Here is a 14,593-nt window from a genome sequence, read left to right on the forward strand (position 1 = left end):
TTCTCAGTACCGACAACATCTGGGACTTCTTAGCTTAGCAAATGTGGTGTCCTACAGCTTCCCTGTTCCAAAATGCAAGGGAAAGGGGGATCGATTGACAGCAATAGTTCAGCTACCACCAAAGGGGAAGTGCAAACAGCATGGAAGTGGAGCACTTTTTAACAGCAGGTGTGAATAATATTATTGGAAGATGGACTCACTGACACTAGTAGAAGCCACAGCTGAAGAGGTCCCCTTTGTGGCACTTTGGGTCATCCATACAGGTTGTCCTTTGACTGCCTTGACCATTGCTTTCTTCTTAAGTCCAGACTTTTGGATGTCAATAACAACGTTCTGGACATACATGTTCTTGGCATAACTCCTGGCGGCCCATTTCTTAGGGCAACGAAGCAGCTCAGTTTTTGAACATGGATTCTTATCCAAGCTAAAAATGTACACATTAGTCTTGTCACTGACATTCTCATATTGCTTAACAGACGTGAATATTTTAAGTGTACGGCTCTGATTCAGACAAAATTATACTTTTCCCATACTGCAATTTAATAGGGTTATGTCACAATTATATTCTAAGTCCCATTGGCTTCGGGTGGTCTAATATGGAACAAGACCCTCCTGTTCTGCCCCCCTGAATATTGTTTTAGCTTATTTATTCAAGGTAGCCAGCAAATTATAAAGGAACACAATTTACTACTCCTTGTTAAGAACTCTAGTATGGCTTAGTAGCAGTGCTATTTTTCTAGAAAAAGAGGGGCTGGAACTCACCATGAACTCACCTTGTTCTCTTATAATAGCAATAGCACCGACCTGAAAGGTGCCAGAACCAAGTTCCAGTGAGTTCCGGCTGAAAAAAAAGCCCTGATTCGTAGCAACCCTGTTTTGCAAGGCTGTTGTAAGGGACAAGCCAGATATAGGTTGAAAGGCCTTTTTCATCTAAGAAGTGCTTTATTTGTGATTAAAGCTACAAAAGTTCACGTATGAGAATCTCAGAAACGGAGGCCAGAACAGTCTTTTGTGACTCTCTTTTATATTCCTAAGTTAAAAGGCTATTGCCCACACAATTGAACAACCTCATCTAAAAAACTACACCGTTAGGAATGATTCATGTGCCTTTCGTAGCTACAATTGCTATACACGCTTAACCGGGGAGCAGACATGCCTAGGATTCCTCTGCTCAGAAAGGTGCTACCCTATTCTAGGGATGGGGCAGAGTTCTACCTTCAACTGGAATTGGGGCTAGCAGCATGTCTTCCTTATTGTGGGGACAGAAGCAATTATGGGCTGGGCACTATTTTCTACTCGGTACCGTGACAACAAGTACTAAACAGTGGCCTAAGGTACAAGAAAGGGAAGGAGTATTGTTATGAGCTTGTGGGTGCCAGACTTCTAATCTCTATAATCCTAGCAAGTGTTAAAATATCATTCAGGATGGCTTCCTCATGAGGTGAATGCCTCCAGGTAGGGTGGCATGGGACAGGCAATTAAGAGAGAATAAAGGAAAGGCAGCTCTGTACCAGACAGCAAATGGGTGGCGCCAGGGCGCCAACTTTAATAAAATATTGGGGGTGGGGGCAGGAAATCCCTGCCCCACACCGTTTGAATAGCAATGCCCATCAACTTGGAGGGAAGTTCAGCCCCTTCAAATATTTTATGGGTGGGGGAAAGGGACCTCGGCCCCTAGGAGTTGGCTCTTATGCGTGGTCTGCTTCTCCAGCTATTAGACAGAGAGAAGGACAAAAGCGAGAGTTGACTGTCATGTGACCTATAAGCTAGAATGGGGGAAGCTGCAAGCTGGAAAGGCAGATAAGAAATTGTGACTGATTTTGGCTTGAATCCAAGGCTGTGGCCATTGGAGAAACAAGACCCTCGGGGTGTTGATGCTGTGAACCCCTCCATCGTAGGCTCATGGTGCAAATGTATGTAAATAAACCATATATCATAAAGACACCACAGTCCCTGCTGTGCCTCATTTCCTAAAGGAAATATGTAGAGAGGTTTCCCATGCCCAGGGCTGATTGTAGGAGCCATTCTGGTTTTCACAACCACACCAGAGTTGGGGTGAAATACACAGATTTCATTCCACTTTGCAGAAGTGGGGTCGGACTGTTTCACCCATCCTAGTCCACTCACATATATAATCACCGAGTCCGTGGTACGATGCTACGAAAGAAGAGCTGCTGCCTATTCCAGTTAGAAAGGCAAGCCCAAGGTACAAAATTAGTTGGGGCAACCATGACAGTTCTCCACCCCCACCCCAAAATTCTTCAACTCATCAACCTCTACTTCATGCCAGTATTTCACTTGGAGCTTGATAAGTTTAATAACATGTTACCTTCTTGCTAGTTCTGGTATTTCTGTAGGCTGGGGCTCAAGGAGGTCACATGGCAAAACGATGTCTTCCGTTTCACGGAGCAACTCAAAGATGGGCTCCGTCTGTTGGTTGAATTTGGCCAGCAGAGTTTGGGCATCCCGTCTGGGCAGCGCAGACACATCTTCCTCAACTTCAGTATTGCAGTAGGTGCAACGAAACGTCCCTGACACATAAACAGAGGTGAGGCGATGGGAGGGAGAACCTGTGGCCCCTCCAAATGTTGTTCATTTCTAGCTCTCACCCTCCCCAGTCATGGACCACATTGGCTGAGGTAAATGGAAGTCCAACAACTTCTAGAGGGGCCCACAGGCCCTCAGCAGATTGATGCAGAAATCTAAAGTCCAGCACATAAACAGCTCAGGACCGCAATACCTCAAGGACCACCTCTACCCAGACCCTGAGATTATCTTCTGAGGCCTTTCTTCATGTGCCTCTGCGATTAAAAAGTTGGTTTTGCTGGACCGGTTGGATCAACAAGTGTTTCTTTTTCTTTCTTTTTTCCCCCTGCCAGCAAATGGTTAATGAATGGCAGCCTCTGATTGGCCCTGGTTCCAGAAAGGAGAGATTAAAAGGAGAGGATTTGTAGAGAGTTAGTGGAGAGGGTTGGTTTTGAGGTTGGGAGATAGGTAAGGAGATAGGTTGAGGTATAAAGAGTGAATGGGAGAAAGAGTTGGTTCTGGAAAAACAACTTCCACACTGAGCATATTATGAAGGACAGAGTGTGCTGTCCTGTAGGAGGAATAGACTGGAATTTTACTGGGAGGCAGAGGTTGAGTCAGGACAAGTAGGAGCTGGAAAGGAACAGCCTGCTTGGGACTCAAATCTAGTCAGGACGGGAGAGATTATTCTAAGGAAAAGAATAAAGGGGTGTGGAAAGCCCTTTGGTCTATTACTTAAAAGTACCTCAGGAGCAGGAGTGTTAAAGGGGGTGGATAACCGAAAGACTCACCGTATAAAGGAACCAAACCTATAACACAAAAACAACTGAGGATGAATTAAAGTGAAATCGCACTGTATTCTTAAAGTAACCTAAGTTTAATCCATTTGTGTTATACACTATCTTGCTTTAAATAAACCTTTATTGTTTATTTAAAGAAAACATGACTGAGACTCGAACTTGCTAGTTATCCCCTCACAAAGGTCCCCCGCAAGATACTCTGGGCTAGAAATTTAAGAGGAAAGAAAAAGAAACCTTCAAGTAAAGGTTTGTTCAGTGAGGTGGGGGCAATTTATCTAAGTGAGAGTGGGCCCAACAGCGTGAGATGTGCCTGTCACAGCCTCCTCAAGAGGTCCAGAGGGTGGCAACACGAGAACGGGCCTTTTTTGCAGTGACTCCCCATCTGTGGAATGCCCTCCCCAGGGAAGTTTGCCTGGTGCCTTCATTACACACTTTTAGGCACCAGGCAAAAACGTTCATTTTTAACCAGGCCTTTGGCTGATCTGATTTACATCCTATGCCCTTTTAAAATGTGGTTGTTATTGTTGTTCGGGCGGGGTGCTCTTGGGTGTTTTTTTTATTCTTATTATATATTTTGTGGTTTTATATCTTGATTTTATTTTGTGAACTGCCCTGAGACCCCCGGGCATAGGGCAGTATATAAATTCAATTTAAAAAAATGAAAAAACAAACAAACCCAAAGACTACCCTCGCTCTTCAAATCTCCTTTTAAAAGATCTGCAACATGGGGTTGCCAGAAGCTGCCTTATGCCGAGTCAAACCATTGCCCCACCCATAATGGGGGATGGCTCTGTTGGTTAGAGCATGGTGCTGACAATGGCAAGGTTGCAGGTTCTATCCCCTGTAAGCGACAGCGGCATATTCCTGCATTGCTTGGACTTGGCCTTGGACTAGATGATCTGCAGGGTCCATTCTGACTATGATTTGATAAGATCCTATCTCAATATGGCTCTCACTAACTAGCAATGGTTATCCAGGGTTGAAGGCAGAAATCTCTCCTAGACCTGCCTGGAGATGATGGAAACTGAAATTGGGAACTTCTGCATGGAAAGAAAATGCTCTATACCCACTGAGCTAAGGCCTTTCCCTGCACAATTACAATTCAGGTGCATTTTTATGTTCCGGCGTATTTTCTAAAGGATAAGAGGCAAACGACACAGATGCAGCAGTTTACCTGTGAAAGCATCAAACAATTGATTCACTTCCAGGTCGGTGTACGCATTTGAGCAGGCGGGACACTTGAAGGACGATCGGGTGGTGGAACGCTGCTCGTCTGCCTCAATCTTCCGGCGCATGTGATCCAGCTTGTACTTCGCCACATGCACCAACACCTTGTAGTTAATGTAGTAGTAATTGTGTCTCGCGCTCTTCCCGTTGCAGCCTGTCTCCACGCGCATGCGCAGCTTCACAAGTTTATCGGCCTTGAGGGTGTTCAGGACGGTCCGTAGCTGCTTGCGCTCATACCTGAGGAGCAGCAGCAAATCGTCCTCCTTCACGCATGCGTAGCGGATCAAAACATCGAGGGCCAGCGCATGTTCGGCTCCATAGAAGCCACGCACCATGTACTTGGCCAAACGTTTCAGGGCTGTGGGGACTTCGGTAATAACATCTTGGCCTCCCATTGGTACCTACATTATAATCAGGAGCCAAGTCGGAATCAACACAAAGGAGAAGAAGATAAAATCTGTCGCAGTTTCTGAGTATGCTTACTGAAGAGTTTATACCAATGGCTTCAAGATCCATAGTTTAAACCCAGAGCTCTCCATGGGGGATGGGAAAAGGGGCATCAGGACAAGGAGGTGTCCTTCTCGAGGAGATGAAGGATGTTTGGTTAAAAAAATAAAAAGGTAAAGGACCCCTGGACAGTCAAGTCCAGTCAAAGGCAGCTATGGGGTTGTGGCGCTCATCTCGCTTTCAGGCTGAGGGAGCCAGTGTTTGTCTACAGACAGCTTTCCGGGTCATGTGGTCAGCAGGACTAAACCGCTTGTGGTGTAATGGGACACCATGACAGAAACCAGAGCACACAGAAACACCATTTACCTTCCCACAGCAGCTGTACCTAATTATTTACTTGCACTGGCGTGCTTTCAAACTGCTAGATTGGCAGGGGCTGGGACAGAGCAACAGGAGCTCACTCTGTTGTGCGTATTTGAACCACCAACCTTCCAATCAGCAAGCCCAAGAGGCTCAGTGGTTTAGGCCACAGCGCCACCCGCTTCCCTCAAGGGTATTTAATCAGGCGTTAGCACCTCATAGAAGAAATGTGGAGATAGAACCCCTCACTTGCATTTTCCCCATGGCCCATAATTCCTCTTAAAAGTTTTTCAGGCATGGATGAGGTACCTGTGTGTCTCCAGAGGTTCCTGCCTTAGGGATTAAGTTCAACAGGGCACTCAGAGTTCCATCCGCATTCTTCAGGGGGAAGTCCCATCAAAGGACAACGGAGATGCTACTGAAAAGGTGCCCATTCTGACCGCCATTTAGCAGTTGCCAAAAAGCCACAGAAATCCTAGGAGAGGACCTGGTGTTGCAAATCAGGATTCCACTAAATTAAAATTAACCTCAAGGTCTTGCCAGATGCTTTAAAATCTCTGCGGTAGCGAGAAATGTGTAGCGGCAATAACCCTACCTAGGTCCTATGTCAGTTACTTCCCTTCTCATCAAGTAGGACTTCAAGTGCTGTCAAACCCCAAAACAATATGTGATTGCTGTGCTCTGTCTGCCATGAGGAAAAACTGAAGGGGCAACGGGGAACTTTGGCACCAGCCATCATCTATAACTCCTATTCGTTCCAAAGGGATGTCTAGTGCGACCTCTGCTAAGTAAGTCTGTGATTGCACAAATATTCCCCTGGCCACTGGGCATGCTGGCTGGGGATAGATTGACATTCAGCAACAACATCTGTGGGGCACAAAGAGCCTAGAATAGAAATAGCACCCATTGGGCAACCTGCATGTCAGCTACGTAACTGGTGCAATGTGTACCTGAACAGGGGAGAAGCTGGACTATTTGGGGCAGGCCATAATACCACAACTTGAGGTCACCTGCGAAAGACCAATATTGCAGGAGGATTACGGCAGACCAAAGAAAGTCATTATTCACAGAGCTTACAATTAATTTATGGACTTAACTGTCATGGGATGGGCTGATGGCCACTATTTGATGGTCTGTTAAATATGGGAGGAGATAAACTAATGGATTAAATTTAATTGATTATTTTTAGGCCCATCAGCAGCTACTACTAAGTAACCAACCAACCCATTGGTGAGCCTCCAGATGTTGGCTACCACCTCCCTTTAGCCATGTTGGCTGGAGCTCTTGGGAGCCAAATCCAAAAAGATTTGAAAGCCATTGGTTTGCCAACCCTGAGTAGGATAAAATCCACATTTGCAGAGGCAGCCTAATTCTGTATGCCGTCTCCAAACTGGTGACAACAACAGAAGGAGACCTCTTGTGCCCTGCTTGTGTGCTTCTGCAGCAGACATGGGAAAGTCGAGTTCTGCAGATGGTGGTGTTCTCTCTATCTGCCATCAGCCTCAACCAGCACAGCCAATGGTCAAGGATGATGGGATTTGTAGTCACAGGCCCTCCATCGCCATACTGGAGGCATTGTTTGAAATGCTACCGTTTGAAACAAAACACAAAGCCACACAGACTTTGGGTCCAATCCCTCATCTGACCAGCATGGGGAGCGCATTGAAAAATGTGCCTTTGCAAGTCACAGACTGTGAGGCAACCATTCTACCTTGCACAAAGCTGGCCTGATGAGGTTGGTTTCAATGCGTTCCTCCCCAAAACTCCTGTAGGATAGAAACAGTAATTATCCATGGCAAGTTGGAAGCGAGTTCAGAGCAGTGAGTTCATAACATTCCCATGATAACAATCTACTTCCACAGCTAATAAGTGAAAAACTGGTTTGCCATTAAGACTTGGCACCCAGCAAGCAACTAGTACAGCGTCAGAGCAAGACTGAAGAAACAGTTCTTGTATCCTAGCGGCTCAAATTGCTAATTACCTCCCTTGGTGGCGGCAGCAGGAACTTCAAGTTTGCCTAGGTCTCAAGATGCTTTTCCAAGGCTCCTCCCAGCCACCTCTCCCCTCTCCTTCTGGAGTTCCTTAGCCAGCACTCTTAAATTCTAAGCACGTGATAGGAATTAAGAGGAGTGGGGCTGCTTGACAGCTGTTAAGAAATCTCTATTGCAGCCCTGATCACCTGCAGGTGATGAACACATGATTGCTCAAGAAGCACACACAAGCAGAGCCGGCCAGGTGGAGGCCGAGAGGAGCTGAGAAATTTTGTTCTGCCAGATTTGCAACGCGATTAAAGCAATATCGCAAGAGCTTGCTCAACTGGTGCAGACTATGACTTAACAGTCTCCCGGGCTGCTTGACTCGATGTGCATCGTCGCCTTGCCTTTCGCCACTCAGTGATTCCTTTCTAAAGTGGGGAGGGAGAGAATGTGGACTTTTAAAAGACGGTGTTGAATAATGCCATCCCCCGAGATCAGCGATGCTCTGCATTTGCATGCACTACTCTGTTCTCCATCTGGGACCCAGAAGTCTGTCTCATTGACAAATAAAGGGGGTGCCATTTAAAGCAGAGACTTCGACACTTCTGAAGCATGTTGCCTTGGGCACTTTATGCAATGCTTTCTTCACCTTATTGGTCGTCTGCAGACCTTCAAATTCCGGAGACATACAACTTATTCCATATGATAAAAGGAAAAGAAAGCCTACTAATTATTACATCTTCCATGTTTTTGTTATTTTTATAGTAAGCAAAAGCAAGACAAAATCAAAACCAGTACCTGTTCATTATAAGATATACACAGAAAAATAGGGTAAATTGTAGCATAAGACTAGGTGGGTTTTCCCCCTCCAAAAATCATGTTTAAAAATTTTGGGTCGTCTTATACATGGGTAGTGCATTGTGGGGATGTGTGGAGCCAGAGATTGTGAATGGTGGCTATGGCAAGGGCTGGTGTTGGTGGCTGTGGCAAGGTGTGGGCAATTTGCTGCTTTTGTCGGCGAGGAAATAGAGGATAGGTTGATTTTACAACATGGGAGAGTGGCATTGCCAGTCTGGTGGGTGAGCAATTTTTCTGCAATCCCCCCTAAAAAAAAGCTCAACTCCTCTGGGGAATCCCCCCTCCCCAATTTTCTTAATTTTGAGTCCCCCAAAATAGTCTATGCAATGTTAGATACAGGTGGAAAGAGGTTTATTTGGTTGCAATTTGGAAACATTTCCCCTTGGCTGCAGTTTCTCTGCCCAAGGAAAACACATGATATCATACCTGGAATTGCCTTGGAATTGTGTTGCTGCTCGTTCATCCTGGACTCTAGATTTTGTTGTGGCACTGAGGCATGATGTACAGTGAAACAGGAATATCCTCTGTAGTGTGAATTGAGGTCACTTCTAACTGGCCAACCCCCTAACATTTTACAGGGCGGTACAGACTACAAACTTCTATTTACCATTTCTTAATTTCCCATTAAAACTGGTAAAGCTTTTATCTCAATATTAAACTATTTTTGTATCCTTCTTTTTTGGGATAATAGCTTTAGACGCTTCCATGTTCTCCATTTTTTTGGAGTGGGGGGCACTGGATTTGCTTTTCTTTGTACTCTTGTAAAGTAATGCTAAGGACAATCTTGTTGACTTGCTTGTTATCACCGCCAGCAAAATGTACGGTAGCTTCTTTCTTGCAAGTGAAGAGCTGAACTTTCTTTCTCACATTTGTGGATCAGAGCAATTCAAAGTCTTTCACAATGCTGCTACCGAGAAGGCCCTCTGCCTGGTTCCCTGTAACTTCACTTCTTGCAGTGAGGGAACCACCAGAAGGCCTTCAGAGCTGGACCTCAGTGTCTGGGCTGAACGATGTGGATGGAGATGCTCCTTTTGGTCTACTGGGCCGAGGTCATTGAGGGCTTTAAAGGTCGGCACCAACACTTTGAATTGTGCTCGGAAATGTACTGGGAGCAAATGTAGGTCTTTAACAACTGTTGTGGTCTAAACCACTGAGCCTCTTGGGCTTGCTGATCAGAAGGTCGGTGGTTTGAATCCCCGCAACAGGGTGAGCTCCCGTTTCTCTGTCCCAGCTCCTGCCAACCTAGCAGTTTGAAAGCACACCAGTGCAAGTAGATAAATAGAGGCGGAGAAAGTGGGTGTGGTGGGGGGCAGTCTGCCCGGGTGTCATCCCTGAGGCGGGGTGTGTGACATCGTCACGGGCAGTGGCCCCCTGGGACACTCCCTGCCATTGGCGCACTGGGCGGCTAGCCCTGCCCCCATGGGCCACTCCGGGTGCTGGAGCAGCCTCTGGATAAATAGGTACCGCTGCGGCAGGAAGGTAAACAGTGCTTCCATGCACTCTGGTTCCCATCACGGTGTCCCATTAAGCCAGAAGCGCTTTAGCCATGCTGGCCACAACCCAGAAAGCTGTGGACAAACGCCGGCTTCCTTGGCCTGGAAGTGAGATGAGTGCCGCAACCCCATAGTCACCTTTGACTGGACTTAACCATCCAGGAGTCCTTTACTTTTTTTTATATGATGTTATACTTTTGGGGAAGATGCTCCAGGCAATTTAGTCACTGCTGTGCAGCTGTGCAATAAATGATGGAAATTTCAAGCGTGGAATAACCACACCAATTGGCTCATCAGGGCAAAATGCCTTAAACCGCCTACAGTTCTTGCAGCTTTACATCACCGGTATTTATTAGCCATTTATCCATCACACCCTTTCTATACTGGGGGAAAACTTCCCTGGTATTTGCTGTGCATTACACACCCCACCCCAAAAGGCAAGCACCAAATGTTGCCTTCTCCTTGTCAGCTTCTGCCTCGGGAATCTTGACTCGTATGCGGCCTGCTTCCTCCTCCGGCAAAGATGGAGAATTAGTAATGTTCTATCAGCCTGGAGAGCTTCGTTGGCGAGAGCTGACAGGTGCTGATAATGCCCAGGCTGCAGGTTCGATCCCCGTATGTGACAGCTGCATATTCCTGCATTGTAGAGCATTGGAAGAGAAATTCTACTTTGAAATTCTATGGTTCTACGAACTCCAACTCCCACCAGTCCTAGCAAACCCGACAACAGCCAGTATGGGTGCTGGAGTTGGGCGTGCATATGCTTAAGAAAAACCCATCTGCCTGTCCACTCAGAATGTAACTTACCGTATTTGCTTCCCATAACCTACCTATAGGTCTTCAAAGAACTACTGCCAATCGATAGAGCACAATTATTTGGATGAGCAGGAAAACACAGCTTTTTGTGGGTGGGGGATACAGACACCGCAATCTTGCATTTACGCCCGTTTAACCGACGCGGGTGGCGCTGTGGGTAAAACCTCAGTGCCTAGGACTTGCTGATCGCATGGTCGGCGGTTCGAATCCCCGCGGAGGGGTGAGCTCCCCTCTTTCGGTCCCAGCTCCTGCCCACCTAGCAGTTTGAAAGCACCCCTAAGTGCAAGTAGATAAATAGGTACCGCTTTATAGCGGGAAGGTAAACGGCGTTTCCGTGTGCTGCGCTGGTGCTGGCTTGCCAGAGCAGCTTCGTCACGTTGGCCACGTGACCCGGAAGTGTCTCCGGACAGCTCTGGCCCCCGGCCTCTTAAGTGAGAGGCGCACAACCCTAGAGTCGAACACGACTGGCCCGTACAGGCAGGGGTAACTTTACCTTTAACCGTTACGACTGCCCCGAGAATTATGGCTGCTATAGATGAGGGCACCGAGATCTCTACTGCAGATCTCAAGGGCCTTCATCTAACAAGTTTCAAGGTTTCCTTGGTTAAAGGGGAAAGCGTTCGGCTATGGCCCGCTAGCTGCGTGGAAGAGATTTGCGTTGCAGGAGTAGACAGCGGCCACATCTGTTGAAATCAATGGGCTTGAGCATGATTAATGCCCTGCTGTAAAGTGGCCAAAGCATAACCTAATGATGAGGTGTACAATTTATTGCACAGATCTACTTGCTAATAAATTGACACACAATACACCAGATTGTTTCTAAACCCTATTGTTATCTAGACCAGAGCTGCAAACCTGTGTGTGCCTGCTTACTTGAGCATAATCCCCTATTAAGCAATGTGGGACTCCACCCCAGATACACACCCATAGCAGCATTTATGTCGGATTACAATCCAATCTGTTATTGATCGACTGTAATTTTTTTCTCCTTAAAATTGGGTGTTATGAATTTTTTATATATATATAATATTTATTAAATTTTTGTTTAACAATAAATGTATATAGAAAAAAACATACCAAATTCAGATATCCTCATTTCATAAACATCCTTGGACTTCCTCACGTCTCTTGTCCCTACTCTCTAAGCTCATATGTTTTACCAGCAAATTATAAACTTATTTTAATTTATCTATTAGAATTTCCCAATATTCCAATCTCAAATTTAATCTTTTAAATTTCTCTTATCAAAGATTAATTATAGAATACCATTTATCCACAATTTATCTTATTTTACAATTACAAGAACTTTTACACACATAGATTATTAATTTGTTGGAGCCCTAATGTTGCAAATCTTACATTTTTCTTAACATTCATACAGTTTACAATGCTTTTGTAGATAGTCTTTAAACTTCTTCCAGTTCTCCTCCTCCAATTCTTCTCCCTGGTTTCGGATTCTGCCGGTCATCTCATCCAGTTCCATATAGTCCATCAGTTGCATCTGCCATTCTTCCAGTGTGGGCAAATCTTGAGTTTTCCAGCCTTTAGCAATGAGTATCCTTGCTGCTGTTGTGGCATACATAAAAAAGGTTTGATCCTTCTTTTGCACACTCTGGCCGACAATGCCCAGGAGGAAGGCCTCTGGTTTCTTAAGAAAAGTGTACTTAAATACCTTTTTCAACTCGTTATATATCGTTTCCCAGAAAGCCTTCACTCTAGGGCACGTCCACCAGAGGTGAAAGAATGTTCCTTCAGCCTCTTTACACTTCCAACATTTATTATCAGGCAGGTGATATATCTTTGCAAGCTTGACTGGGGTCATGTACCACCTGTATATCATTTTCATAATGTTTTCTTTCAGGGTATTACATGCCGTAAATTTCATACCAGTGGTCCATAACTTTTCCCAGTCAGCAAACATAATGTTGTACCCTATGTCCTGTGCCCATTTTATCATAGCTGATTTGACCGTTTCATCCTGTGTATTCCATTTTAGCAGCAAATTATACATTCTTGAAAGTATCTTGGAGCTGGGTTCTAGCAGTTCTGTTTCTAACTTTGATTTTCTCCTTAAAATTGGGTGTTATGAATTGCCTTGTTTAGACTTGCAGGATTTAACCAGCCACTTTGGTAAAAAACTAGGTCATAGAACGAGTCTAAGTTTTGCACCCCATTGTTAACAGAGGTGCAGCTGCAAGACATTCTAGTTTCAGGCAAGTGGAACTAGTTGAGCTGGCTCTGGCAACGTGGAACCTGAAAACTGAAGAAGCCTGGTTAAAGTCAGGTCTTCATGGAGTGTCGGTGGTGGTGGGAAAGAAAAGATTGCTAAATAAATTAAATAAATAGCAACCACAAAGTTTATATAATGCTACCTCTAAGCCGTTTACATGAAATATTAACATTATTAGAAAGTTAACCATTAAAAACTTTTACAGATTTTTTTTTTAAAGATTAAAGCTTGTCAACATTTACATATCTGAACAGGCTTGCCTAAACAAAAATGTTTTAAGCAGGCACTCAAGAGAGTATGGTAAAAGCCTGGTGTCAATTGGCAGGGAGTTCCAAAGTTGCTGCCACACTAAACAATAAATTTCTTACAACTGCGGAGCAGTTACTGGGTGGCAACCTGTAATGGTGCCCGTTCTGCAGATCCAAGTGGTCTAGTGGGTACATATGGGCTTTATATACCAATATATAACCTTGAATGTAGCCTGGTAACAAGAATGACGAGGACAGATCTGGGAGCAGAGGTTCGATATGCTAACAGGGTCTCACTCCTGTCAGAAACCCTGCTGCAGCGTTCTGAACTAACTGCAGTTTCCAGGTGAGGTGCAAGAGAAGCCCCACTTACGAGTGCATTGCAGTATAAATAAAATAATAATAATAAGCATCATCATCATCCAAGTGTTAACTCAGGTTTCCTTGGTGTGAAAAGAGCCGACACATTTTGCACCAAATCTTTGCTTTCGGTCACAACTGAAAGGAGAGTGGCAGAAAGTCGGCAATCCTGTGGAGGCCGTGGCCTTGCAGTGCAATGGGGAGATGAGGATCATTATTGACACAATTGTTCCTGAGTAAAGCTGACAGGGGATCTCATTCCAGTACTTATTGAAGGCTTAAGTCACAGAATGAAGCAGCAGCGAAGGTGGCAAAGAATTACTCCGCTGCCTCCTCAAACAGGGAGAGCGAGCAATGTAAAACCAAAGGAAGAACATCCATCTTACTCCTGCTAGTCAAGCATCTCCCATTTTCTTCCAGGAGGGAAGTCTTGGGAATCCCAGCCTAGCTTTTTATGTGATGAGCGTAACACACACAGTCCGTCTTGCAACAGCAGTAAGTCATAGCCATGGGTTTTTGTTTTAAGAAACAGGAATCAGTGTGGAGGACTGGGGCAGAAAAAGAGGAGAGAGGCAAGTCCTATACCTTGGCCACCACCATAACCTTTGTAGCCGAAATGTTGATTTTGCGACGATTAAAGGATTTGGTTGATTCAGTTGGGAAAGCCTCTTCTCCTCCAAGAGGGGAGGTATTGTGGGCGGGACGTGATTACTGCGTCACGCAGGGGGCGTTATGCCCGCTGCCCCACTCACCTGGCTGGCACACCACGCCCACAGGTAAGCGCCCAACTGTGAGGCTTGGAGGGGGCGTGGTTTGCAGTTTAAGATACTGCTGTGCCAGCCATTCTGCCTCGTTTTCTGCCTTCTCGTCGCGAGTTGATTCAGTTGGGAAACATTCAGTTTCTATATTCCTGATTTTACTATGAACTCAACTTTCCAGCTTCCCTGCGTTTCAAAATGTAATGGCACCAATGTAATGCTTAAAAGCACTATACTGTATCTATGCAGTCTGGAAGATCTCAGCTGGACTTATTTGTGCTTGTCAACTATCTTTATATATAGAACTATCTATAGTTGGCAAGAGTAAATAAATTCAGCTGAGATCTTCCAGACTGCACAGATACTTTTAACAATATTTTCATTTAGAAGTCACATACTGTGTAAAACCAGCAAGGCATTCCTTATAAACTTGTGTCTTTTTCGGCTGGGAACGCCAACTGTGTGGGGGGTGGACAGCTGGTCAGAAAGGGAGG

The 14,593-nt window shown here is 45.3% G+C and overlaps 1 protein-coding gene across 3 annotated transcripts in view; it reads right to left on the reverse strand.

The window, feature by feature from the left end:
• The window catches only part of LOC309377374 (general transcription factor IIE subunit 1-like), a 51,491-nt gene that overhangs the window by 2,983 nt on the left and 33,915 nt on the right, over window positions 1–14,593 (reverse strand). The window contains exons 1-4 of one of the 3 annotated variants that reach the window (XM_081924577.1): window positions 7,342–7,668; window positions 4,501–4,954; window positions 2,330–2,531; window positions 201–424 (exon numbers count right to left, since the gene is read on the reverse strand). In XM_081924577.1, coding sequence (XP_081780703.1) covers window positions 201–424; window positions 2,330–2,531; window positions 4,501–4,948 — 874 coding nt within the window. In that variant the 5' untranslated portion in view covers window positions 4,949–4,954; window positions 7,342–7,668. Of the gene's footprint in view, window positions 1–200; window positions 425–2,329; window positions 2,532–4,500; window positions 4,955–7,341; window positions 7,669–14,593 lie in introns of those variants that run through there. The other 2 variants (XM_081924578.1, XM_081924579.1) reach the window with 2 other exon arrangements.

This window comes from Podarcis melisellensis (genome assembly GCF_964234715.1).
Source record: "Podarcis melisellensis genome assembly, chromosome: 9".
Classification (NCBI taxonomy): Eukaryota; Metazoa; Chordata; class Lepidosauria; order Squamata; family Lacertidae; genus Podarcis; species Podarcis melisellensis.